At 49.5% G+C, this 13499-nt stretch overlaps 2 protein-coding genes and 1 pseudogene across 2 annotated transcripts; all 3 read right to left on the bottom strand.

Moving 5' to 3' along the window:
* Positions 1 to 587: 587 nt before the first annotated feature.
* On the bottom strand, positions 588 to 2722 carry LOC116652689 (annotated as a pseudogene).
* Positions 2723 to 3142: 420 nt separating this feature from the next.
* On the bottom strand, positions 3143 to 4175 carry LOC116652690 (putative uncharacterized protein YHR217C; the record flags this gene model as incomplete). Its single annotated transcript, XM_032441878.1, is given in 1 exon segment — positions 3143 to 4175. A coding segment is annotated over 1 exon segment (510 nt), but the record flags the coding sequence as incomplete, so codon positions are not given.
* Positions 4176 to 8427: 4252 nt separating this feature from the next.
* Positions 8428 to 12480, bottom strand: LOC116652688 (early nodulin-75-like). The gene is given in 2 exon segments (XM_032441877.1): positions 8428 to 10251; positions 10253 to 12480. Coding segments are annotated over 2 exon segments (885 nt in total). The 5' UTR covers positions 10310 to 12480; the 3' UTR covers positions 8428 to 9423.
* Positions 12481 to 13499: the final 1019 nt, after the last annotated feature.

The raw sequence follows: 13499 nt of genomic DNA, 5'->3' as shown, positions 1-13499 counted from the left end.
GACGACATGATATGGGGACAGTGGGGCATGGGGATGTCAAGCTGTTTATATCGTGACATGGGGACTGTGGGACATGGGGATATCGTGACATGGGGACAGTGGGACATGGGGATGTCATAACCTTTATGTCACAACATGGGGATGTTGAGATAAAGGGATATCGTGACACGGGGATGTCGTGACATGGGGATGTGGGACATGGGGACAGTGAGACATGGTTATATCATGACATGGGGATGTCGTGACATGGGGATGCTGTAACATGGGGACAGTGAGACATGGGGATGTCGTAACATGGCAATATCGTGACGTGGGGATGTTGTGACACGGTTATATCATGACATGGGGACAATGAGACAAGGGGATGTCGTGACATGGGGATGTCGTGACATGGGGATATTGTGACATGGGGACAGTGGGACACGGGGATGTCATGATATGGGGATGTTCAGACATGGGGATGTCGTGACATGGGGACAGTTTTCAATGGGGATATCATGACATGGGGTTGCTGTAGTATGGGGATGTCATGACATGGGGATGAGGTGACATGGGGATGTCGTGACATGGGGATATCACGACATGGGGATGTTCAGACAAGCGGATGTCATGACATGGATATGTTGTGATATGGGGATGTCATGATATGGAGACAACGTGACGTGGGGATATCGTGACATGGGGACCATTAGAAATGGGGATGTCGTGACATGGGGATGTTGTGACATGGGGATGTCGTGATATGGGGATGTCGTGACGTTTATATCATGACATAGGGACAGAGAAACTTGGGGATGACGTGACATCGGGACAGTTTGACATGGGGACGATGTGATATGGTGACATGTGATGAGGTGACATGGGGATATCGTGACATGGTTATATCACGACATGGGGATGTTGACGCAAGGGTATGTCGTGACATGGGGATGTCACGATATGGGGTTGTAGTGACACGGGGATGTGACATGGGGACGGTTAGAAATGGGGATGTCGTGACATGGGGATGTCGTGACATGGGGACAGTTAGACATGGGGATGTCGTGACATGGGGATATCACGACATGGGGATATCACGACATGGGGCTGTGGCGCCGTGTCTATCGTGACATGAGTTCAGTGTGACATGGAGGTGTCGTGTCATGGGGATGTCGTGACGTGGGGATCCGATCACACGGCGATGTCGTGACATGGGGATCCCGTGACATGGGGGTGTCGTGACATGGGGATCCCGTGACATGGGGGTGTCGTGACATGGGGATCCCGTGACATGGGGATGTCGTCCAACAGGGGCCGTCGCGATACGTGGATGTCGCAACATGGGGATATCATGACATGAGTGAGGTGTCGTCACATGGGGATGTTGTGACATGGGGACAGCGTGACATGGGGATGTCGTGACATGGATATATCGTGATATGGGGATGTTGAGACAAGGGGATGTCGTGACATGGGGACTGGGGGACATGGGGATGTCATGATAGGGGGATGAGGTGACTTGGGGATGTCGTGACATGGATATATCATGATATGGGGATGTTGAGACAAGGGGATATCATGACATGGGGATGTCGTGACATGGGGACCATTAGAAATGGGGACAGCGTGACATGGGGATGTCACGATAGGGGGATGAGGTGACTTGGGGATGTCGTGACATGGGGATACCGTGATATGGGGACAGTGTGACACGGGGATGTCGTGACATGTTCATACCATGATATGGGGATGTTGAGACAAGGGGATGTCGTGACATGGGGATGTCGTGACGTGGTGATATCGTGATATGGGGACTGTGTGACATGGGGATGAGCTGTTGTGACACATGGATGTAGCGATATGGGGATGTCATGATATGGGGACAGTGTGACGTGGGGATGTGACATGGGGATGTTGTGACAGGGGGACGACTTGACAAGGGATATTGCGATATGGGGACAATGGGATATGGGGATGTGACATGGGAATGTCACAATATGGGGATGTCATGACATGGGGACAGTGTGACATGGGGATGTCATGATATGGGGACCGTTAGAAATGGGGATGTCGTGACATGGGGATGTCGTGATATGGGGATATTGTGAGATGGGGACGACTTGACATGGGGATGTCATGATATGGGGATGTCGTGACATGGGGACGACATGACATGGGGGTCTTGACATGGGGATGTGTTGCTGTGACACGTGGATATCACGATATGGGGACAATTAGAAATGGGGATGTCGTGACATGGGGATGTTGTGACATGGGGACGACTTGACAAGGGGATGTTGCGATATGGGAATGTTGTGACATGGGAATGTCACAATATGCGGATGTCATGATATGGGGACAGTGTGACGTGGGGATGTCGTGATATGGGGATGTGATATGGGGACAACTTGACATGGGGACAACTTGACATGGGGATGTCATGATATGGGGACCATTAGAAATGGGGATATCGTGACATGGGGATGTCGTGATATGGGGACAGTGTGAAATGGGGATGTCATGACATGGGGACGACATGACATGGGGATCTTGACACGGGGATGAGCTGTTGTGACATGTGGATGTTACGATATGGGGATGTCGTGACATGGGGACAGTTAGAAATGGGGATATCGTGACATGGGGACAGTGTCACATGGGGATGTCATGATATTGGGACAGATAGAAATGGGGATGTCATGACATGGGGATATTGTGACATGGGGATGTGGGGGACATTATCATACGGGGATGTCGTGACATGGGGATACTGTCATGGAGGTGTCATGACATGGGAATGTTGTGATAAGGGGACAGTTAGAAATGGGGATATCATGGCATGGGGACAACGTGACATGGTTATGTCATGACATGGGGATGTTGAGATAAGGGGATGTCATGACATGGGGATGTCGTGATATGGGGACAGATAGAAATGGGGATGTCGTGACATGGGGATACTGAAATGGGGATGTCGTGACGTGGGATATTGTGATATGGGGACACTGACATGGGGATGTTGTGATATGGGGACAGCGTGATATGGGGACAATGTGATATGGGGACGACTTGACATGGGGATGTCTTGGTATGGGGATGACTTGACATGGGGATGTCATGATATGGGGATATCGTGACATGGGGTGTATGTGACATGGGGTGTATGTGACATGGGGTGTATGTGACATGGGGATGTCATGATATGGGGATCTTGACATGGGAATGAGCTGTTGTGACACGTGGATGTCACGATATGGGGATGTCGTGACATGGGGATGACAAAGACATGGGGATCTTGACATGGGGAGTAGTGTGATACGGGGATGTCATGATATGGGGATGTCACGACATGGGGACAGTGGGACATGGGGATGTCGTGACATGGGGACCGTTAGAAACGGGGATATCGTGACATGGGGATGTTACCATATGGGGACAGTTAGAAATAGGGATGTCGTGACATGGTTATATCATGACATGGGGATGTTGAGACATGGGGATAAGGTGATATGGGGACAGCTTGACACGGGGATGTCATGACATTGGACTGTGACATGGGGATGTCATGACATGGGGATGTCGTGATAAGGGGACAGTTAGAAATGGGGATATCGTGACATGGGGATGTCGTGATATGGGGACAGATAGAAATGGGAATATCGTGACATGAGTATATCGTGACATGGTTATGTCATGACATGGGGATGTTGAGATAAGGGGATGTCATGACATGGGGATGTTGTGATATGGGGACAGATAGAAATGGGGATATCGTGACATGGGGATACTGAAATGGGGATGTCGTGATGTGGGATATTGTGATATGGGGACACTGACATGGGGATGTAGTGATATGGGGACAGTGTGATATGGGGACGACTTGACATGGGGATGTCATGATATGGGGATGTCGTGACATGGGGATGTCATGATATGGGGATATCGTGACATGGGGACGGTGTGACATGGGGATGTCGTGATATGGGGACAGTGGGAAATGGGGAGAGTGGGACGTGGGGATGTCACGACATGAAGATGTCATGATATGGGGTTGTGGTGACATGGGGATGTCGTGACATGGGGACAGTGGGACCCGGGGACGGTGTGACATGGGGATATCACGACATGGAGACAGTTGGACATGGGGATATTGTGACATGGGGAGTAGTGTGATACGGGGATGTCATGATATGGGGATGTCACGACATGGGGACGATGTGACATGGGGATGTCATATAGGGACAGATAGAAATGGGGATGTCATGACATGGGGATATTGTGACGTGGGGACATTACGGGGATGTCGTGACATGTTTATATCGTGATATGGGGATGTTGCGATATGGGGATATCACAACATGGGGACAGAGACATGGGGATGTTGTGACATGAGGATGTCTTGATATGGAGACATCGTGACATGGGGATGTTGGGACAAGGGGATGTCGTGACATGGGGACAGCGTGACATGGGGATGTCGTGTCATGGGGATATCGTGATATGGGGACGGATAGAAATGGGGATATCGTGACATGGGGACAGTGTAACATGGGGATGTCGTGATATGGGGACAACGTGATATGAGGACGACTTGACATGGGGATGTCGTGACATGGGGATGTCATGATATGGGGATATCGTGACATGGGGACAGTTGGACATGGGGATATCATGATATGGGGACAGTGGGACATGGGGAGAGTGGGACATGGGGATGTCACGACATGAAGATGTCATGATATGGGGTTGTGGTGACATGGGCATGTCGTGACATGGGGACAGTGGGAAATGGGGAGAGTGGGACGTGGGGATGTCACGACATGAAGATGTCATGATATGGGGTTGTGACATGGGGATGTCGTGACATGGGGACAGATAGAAATGGGGATATCGTGACATGGGGACAACGTGACATGGGGATGTCGTGATATGGGGACAGATAGAAATGGGGATGTCGTGACATGGGGATACTGAAATGGGGATGTCGTGACGTGGGATATCGTGATATGGGGACACTGACATGGGGATGTTGTGATATGGGGACAGTGGGACATGGGGATGTCGTGACATGGGGATGTCATGACATGGTTATGTCATGACATGGGGATGTTGAAATAAGGGGATCTCATGATATGGGGACGACATGACATGGGGATCTTGACACGGGGATGAGCAGTTGTGACATGTGGATGTTACGATATGGGGATGTTGTGACATGGGGACAGTTAGAAATGGGGATATCGTGACATGGGGACAGTGTGACATGGGGATGTCATGACATGGGGATGTCTCGATATGGGGATGTCGTGACATGGGGACAGTGGGACATGGGGATGTCATGACATGGGGATATCATGATATAGGGACAGATAGAAATGGGGATGTCATGACATGGAGATATTGTGACATGGGGACATTATCATACAGGGATGTCGTGACGTTTATAACATGATATGGGGATGTTGCGATATGGGGATATCACAACATGGGGACAGAGACATGGGGATGTCGTGACATAAGGATGTCTCGATATGGGGATGTCGTGACATGGGGATGTTGAGATATGGGGACAGTGTGATATGGGGACGACTTGACATGGGGATGTCATGATATGGGGACAGTGGGACATGGGGAGAGTGGGACATGGGGATGTCACGACATGAGGATGTCATGATATGGGGTTGTGGTGACATGGGGATGCCGTGACATGGGGATGTTGTGATATGGGGACAGTGGGACACGGGGACGGTGTGACATGGGGATATCGTGATATGGGGAGAGTGGGACATGGGGATGTGATAAGGGGACAGTTAGAAATGGGGATATCGTGACATGGGGACAGTGTGATATGGGGATGTCATGACATGAGTATATCGTGACATGGTTATGTCGTGACATGGGAATGTCATGATATGGGGACAGATAGAAATTTGGATATCGTGACATGGGGATACTGAAATGGGGATGTCGTGATGTGGGATATTGTGATATGGAGACACTGACATGGGGATGTAGTGATATGGGGACAGTGTGATATGGGGACAACATGATATGGGGACGACTTGACATGGGGATGTCTTGGTATGGGGATGTCGTGACATGGGGATGTCATGATATAGGGATGTCATGACATGGGGATGACATGATATGGGGATGTCGTGACATGGGGACGGTGTGACATGGGGATGTCGTGATATGGGGACAGTGGGAAATGGGGGGAGTGGGACATGGAGATGTCACGACATGAAGATGTCATGAAATGGGGTTGTGACATGGGGATGTCGTGACATGGGGACAGATAGAAATGGGGATGTCGTGACATGAGTATATCGTGACATGGTTATGTCATGACACGGGGATGTTGAGATAAGGGGATGTCGTGACATGGGGATGTTGTGATATGGGGACAGATAGAAATGGGGATATCGTGACATGGGGACAGTGTGACATGGGGATGTCATGACATGGGGATACTGAAATGGGGATGTCGTGACGTGGGATATCATGATATGGGGACACTGACATGGGGATGTAGTGATATGGGGACAGCGTGATANTATCGTGATATGGGGACACTGACATGGGGATGTAGTGATATGGGGACAGCGTGATATGGGGACAACGTGATATGGGGACAACGTGATATGGGGACAACTTAACATGGGGATGTCATGATATGGGGATATCGTGACATGGGGACGGTGTGACATGGGGATGTCGTGATATGGGGACAGATAGAAATGGGGATATCGTGACATGGGGGATCCTGAAATTGGGATGTCGTGACGTGGGATATCGTGATATGGGGACACTGACATGGGGATGTTGTGCTATGGGGACAACGTGACATGGGGACGACTTGACATGGGGATGTCATGATATGGGGACAGTGGGACATGGGGATGTCACGACATGAAGATGTCATGATATGGGGTTGTGGTGACACGGGGATGTCGTGACATTGGGACAGTGGGACGTGGGGATGTCGTGACATGCAGATGTCGTGACATGGGGATATCATGACATGGCGACAGTTGGACATGGGGATATTGTGACATGGGGAGTAGTGTGATACGGGGATGTCGTGATATGGCGATGTCATGACATGGGGATGATGTGACATGGGGATGTCATGACATGGGGATGTGATTGAAATGGGGATGTCGTGACATGGGGATACTGAAATGGGGATGTTGTGACATGGGGACGGTAAGAAATGGGGATATCGTGACATGGGGACAGTGTGACATGGGGATGTCATGATGAGTATGTCATGACATGTTTATATCATGACATGGGGATGTTGCGATATGGGGATGTTATGACATGGGGACGACTTGACATGGGGATGTCGTGACATGGGGACTGTGGGACATGGGGATGTCATGATATGGGGATCTTGACATGGGGATGAGTTGGTGTGACACGTGGATGTCACGATATGGGGATGTCGTGACATGGAAATGACAAAGACATGGGGATATCGTGACATGGGGAGTAGTGTGATACAGGGATGTCATGATATGGGGATGTCACGACATGGGGACAGTGTGACATGGGGATGTCGTGACATGGGGATGTTACGATATGGGGATGTTGTGATATGGGGACAGATAGAAATGGGGATGTCGTGACATGGTTATATCATGACATGGGGATAAGGTGATATGGGGACAGCTTGACACGGGGATGTCGTGACATTGGACTGTGACATGGGGATGTCGTGACATGGGGATGTCGTGATATGGGGATCCCGTGACATGGGGATGTCATGACATGTTTATATCATGATATGGGGACCGTTAGAAATGGGGATGTCGTGACATGGGGATGTGGTGATATGGGGACAGTAAGAACTGGGGATATCATGACATGGGGACAGTGTGACGTGGGGATGTAATATGGGGATGTCGTGACATGGGGACAACATGACATGGGGATGTCATGCCATGAGTATGTCGTGACATGGTTATGTCATGACATGGGGACAGTGTGACATGGGGATGTTGTGACATGGGGATACTGAAATGGGGATGTCATGACGTGGGATATCGTGATATGGGGACACTGACATGGGGATGTAGTGATATGGGGACAGTGTGATATGGGGACAACGTGATATGGGGACAACTTGACATGGGGATGTCTTGGTATGGGGACGACTTGACATGGGGATGTCATGATATAGGGATGTTGTGACATGGGGATGACATGATATGGGGATGTCGTGACATGGGGATGTCATGATATGGGGATGTCGTGACATGGGGACGGTGTGACATGGGGATGTCGTGATATGGGGACAGTGGGACATGGGGAGAGTGGGACGTGGGGATGTCATGACATGAAGATGTCATGATATGGGGTTGTGGTGACATGGGGATGTCGTGACATGGGGACAGATAGAAATGGGGATATCGTGACATGGGGACAACGTGACATGGGGATGTCGTGATATGGGGACAGATAGAAATGGGGATGTCGTGACATGAGTATATCGTGACATGGTTATGTCATGACATGGGGATGTTGAGATAAGGGGATGTCGTGACATGGGGATGTTACGATATGGGGATGTTGTGATATGGGGACAGATAGAAATGGGGATATCGTGACATGGTTATATCATGACATGGGGATGTTGAGACATGGGGATAAGGTGATATGGGGACAGCTTGACACGGGGATGTCGTGACGTTGGACTGTGACATGGGGATGTCGTGACATGGGGACGACTTGACATGGGGACGTTGTGATATGGGGATGTCATGACATGGGGATGTCGTGATATGGGGATCCCGTGACATGGGGATGTCATGACATGTTTATATCATGGTATGGAGACCGTTAGAAATGGGGATGTCGTGACATGGGGATATTGTGATATGGGGACAGTAAGAACTGGGGATATCGTGACATGGGGACAGTGTGACGTGGGGATGTGATATGGGGATGTCGTGACATGGGGATGTCGTGACATGGTGACACTGTGACATGGGGATGTCATGCCATGAGTATATCGTGACATGTTTATATCATGACATGGGGATGTTGGGACAAGGGGATGTCGTGACGTGGGGACAACGTGATATGGGGANGTCATGCCATGAGTATATCGTGACATGTTTATATCATGACATGGGGATGTTGGGACAAGGGGATGTCGTGACGTGGGGACAACGTGATATGGGGACCATTAGAAATGGGGATGTCGTGACATGAGTGTATCGTGACATGGGGATGTCATGGGGATGCTGAGACAAGGGGATGTCGTGACATGGGGATATTGCGACATAGGGACGACTTGACATGGGGATGTCGTGACATGGGGACAGTGGGACATGGGGATGAGTTGTTGTGACACGTGGATGTCACGATATGGGGATGTCATGACATGGGGACAGTTAGAAATGGGGATATCGTGACATAGGGACAGAGTGACATTTATGTCATGACATGGGAATGTTGAGACAAGGGGATGTCGTGACATGGGGATGTCGTGACATGGGGACGACATGACATGGGGGTGTTGCGATATGGGGATGTCGTGATATGGGGACAGTGTGACATGGGGATGTCAAGACACGGAGATGTCGTAACATGGGGATGTCGTGACATGGGGACATCACGATATGGGGACTGTTTGATATGGTCATGACATGGGGATGTCGTGACATTGAGCTGTGACATGGGGATATCGTGATATGGGGACAACCTGATATGGGGATGTCGTGATATGGGGACTTTGTGACATAGGGATGTCGTGACATGGGGATGTTGTGATATGGGGACAATTTGACATGGGTATGTCACGATATGGGGGTGTCTTGACATGGGGACTGTGGGAAATGGGGATGTTGTGACATGGGGATGTCGTGATATGGGGATGTTGTGATATGGGGACAATTTGACATGGGTATGTCACGATATGGGGATGTCGTGACATGGGGACAATGTGACGTGGGGATGTCGTGACATTGGACTATGATATGGGCATGTCGTGACATGGGGATTGGGGGACATGGGGACGCTGTGACATGGGGATGTCATGGCATGGTTATATCGTGACATGGTTATATCATGACATGGGGATGTTGAGACAAGGGGATGTCGTGAGATGGGGACAATGTGATATGGGGATGTTGCGATATGGGGATGTCGTGATATGGGGACAGTGTGACATGGGGATATCGTGACATGGGGATATTGTGACGTGGTTATGTCGTGACATGGGGATGTCGTGACATGGGGACTGTATGACATGGGGTTTTTGANTTGACATGGGGATGTCATGACATGGAGATATCGTGACATGGGGATGTCGTGACATGGGGATTTTGACGTGGGGATGAGCTGTTGTGACACGTGGATGTCACGATATGGGGATGTCGTGACATGGGGAATGTCATGATATGGGGACAGTTTGACATGGGGATGACATGACATGACATGGGGATCTTGACATGGGGATGAGTGGGACATGGGGATGTCACGATATGGGGATGTCGTGACATGGGGATGAAGTGTCATAGGGACTGTTTGACATGGGGTTCTTGACATGGAGATATCTTGATATGGGGATGTCGTGACATGGGGATATCGTGACATGGGGACAACATGAAATGGGGATGTCATGATATGGGGACCATTAGAAATGGGGATGTCGTGACATTGGACTGCGACACGGGGATGTCGTGACATGGGGATGACATGACATGGGGATATCGTGACATTGGTCTGTGACATGGGGATGTCGTGACATGGGGACCTGGGGACATGGGGATGGCCTGATATGGGGATGTCGTGACATGGGGATATCATGACATGGGGACAACATGACATGGGGATGTTGACATGGGGATGAGTTGTGACACATGGATGTCGCGATATGGGGATGTCATGACATGGAGATATCGTGACATGGGGATGTCGTGACATGGGGACAACGAGACATGGGGATGTCGTGACATTGGACTGTGACATGGGGATGTCGTGACATGGGGACGACATGACATGGGGATCTTGACGTGGGGATGAGCTGTTGTGACACGTGGATGTCACGATATGGGGATGTCGTGACATGGGAATGTCATGATATGGGGACAACATGACATGGGGATGTCGTGACATGGGGATATCTCAATATGGGGATATCGCAACATGGGGACAGCATGACATGGGGATATCTCGATATGGGGATGTCACGCCATTGGTCTGCGACATGGGGATGTGGTGACATGGCGATGTCATGATATGGGTATATCGTGACATGGGGACGGGGACATGGGTATATCATGACACGGGGATACCGTGACATGAGGATAATGTGACATGGGGATGTCATGACATGGGGACAGTTGGACATGGGTATATCGTGACATGGGGATGTCATGACATGGGTATATCATGACATGGGTTCAGGGACATGGGTATGTCGTGACATGGAGACGGGAACATGGGTATATCATGACACGGGGATACCGTGACATGAGGACAATGTGACATGGGGATGTCATGACATGGGGACAGTTGGACATGGGTATATCGTGACATGAGGACAACATGACATAAGGATGTCATGACATGGGTATGTCGTGACAGGGGTATATCGTGACATGGGGACAGTGTGACATGGGTATGTCGTGACATGGAGACAGTGTGACATGGGTATATCATGACATGGGTATGTCATGACATGGGTATATCGTGACATGGGTATATCGTGACATGGGGACAGGGACATGGGAATATCATGACATGGGGATGTCATGACATGGTTATATCATGATATGGGGATGGGGACATGGGTGTATCGTGACATGGGTATATCATGACATGGGGTCAGGGACATGGGTATAACGTGACATGGAGACGGGAACATGGGTATATCATGACATGGGTATGTCGTGACATGGGTATATCATGACATGGGGATACCGTGACATAGGTATATCATGACATGGGTATATCATGACATGGGGACAGGGACATGGGTATATCATGACATGGGGATGTCGTGACATAGGTATGTCATGACATGGGTATATCATGACATGGGGACAGGGACATGGGGATGTCGTGACATGGGTATGTCGTGACATGGGTATATCGTGACATGGGTATATCATGACATGGGGTCAGGGACATGGGTATGTCGTGACATGGAGATGGGAACATGGGTATGTCATGACATGGGGACAGGGACATGGGTATATCATGACATGGGTATGTCATGACATGGGGACAGGGACATGGGTATATCATGACATGGGGATGTCGTGACATGGGAACAGTGTGACGTGGGGATGTCATGACATGGGGACAGTTGGACGTGAGTATATTGTGACATGAGGACAACATGACATAAGGATGTCATGACATGGGTATATTATGACAGGGGTATATCATGACATGGGTATGTCGTGACATGGGTATATCGTGACACAGGTATGTCGTGACATGGGTATGTCGTGACATGGGGACAGGGACATGGGGATGTCGTGACATGGGTATATCGTGACATGGGTATATCATGACATAGGTATGTTGTGACATGGGTATATCATGACATGGGAATGGGGACATGGGTATGTCATGACATAGGTATGTCATGACATGGTTATATCATGATATGGGGATGGGGACATGGGTATATCGTGACATGGGTATATCATGACATGGGTATGTCGTGACATGGGGATGTCGTGACATGGGGACATCTCCATTTGGGAACAGTGTGATTTGGGGTCGTCGTGGTCATTTGGGGTCATAGTCATTTGGGGTTATGGTTATTTAGGGTCACAGTTATTTGGGGTTATGGAGATTTACGGTCATGGTTATTTGGGGTTGTGGTCATTTGGGGTCATCTCTATTTGGGGTCCTTGCAGTTATTTGGGGTTATGGAGATTTGGGGTCATCTGGATTTGGGGTCATGGTCATTTGGGGTCATGGAGATTTGGGGTCATGGAGATTTGGGGTCATGGTTATTTGGGGTCATGGTTATTTGGGGTCATGGTTATTTGGGGTCAAGTTATTTGGGGCCATCTCTATTTGGGGTCATGGTTATTTGGGGTTATGGAGATTTAGGGTCTTGGTTATTTGGGGTTAAGTTATTTGGGGCCATCTTGACTTGGGGTCATGGTTATTTGGGGTTATGGAGATTTAGGGTCATTGTTATTTGGGGTCGTGGTCATTTGGGGTTATGGAGATTTGGGGACGTGGTTATTTGCGGTCATGGAGATTTGGGATCATCTGGATTTGGGGCCATATTCATTTGGGGTCATCTGTATTTGGGGTTATGGAGATTTGGGGTCATGGTTATTTGGGGTCAAGTTATTTGGGGTCGTGGTGATTTGGGGTCGTGGTTATTTGGGGTTGTGGTCATATGGGGTCATCTTGATTTGGGGTTGTGGTCATTTAGGGTTATGGAGATTTAGGGTCATGGTGATTTGGGGTCGTGATTATTTGGGATTGTGGATATGGGGTCATGGTTATTTGGGGTTATGGAGGTTTAGGGTCAT

Source organism: Coturnix japonica, unplaced genomic scaffold (genome assembly GCF_001577835.2).
Source record: "Coturnix japonica isolate 7356 unplaced genomic scaffold, Coturnix japonica 2.1 chrUnrandom671, whole genome shotgun sequence".
Taxonomy (NCBI): domain Eukaryota; kingdom Metazoa; phylum Chordata; class Aves; order Galliformes; family Phasianidae; genus Coturnix; species Coturnix japonica.
Note: the sequence above shows the minus strand (reverse complement) of the source record. Positions and strands in the feature narration are given on the sequence as shown.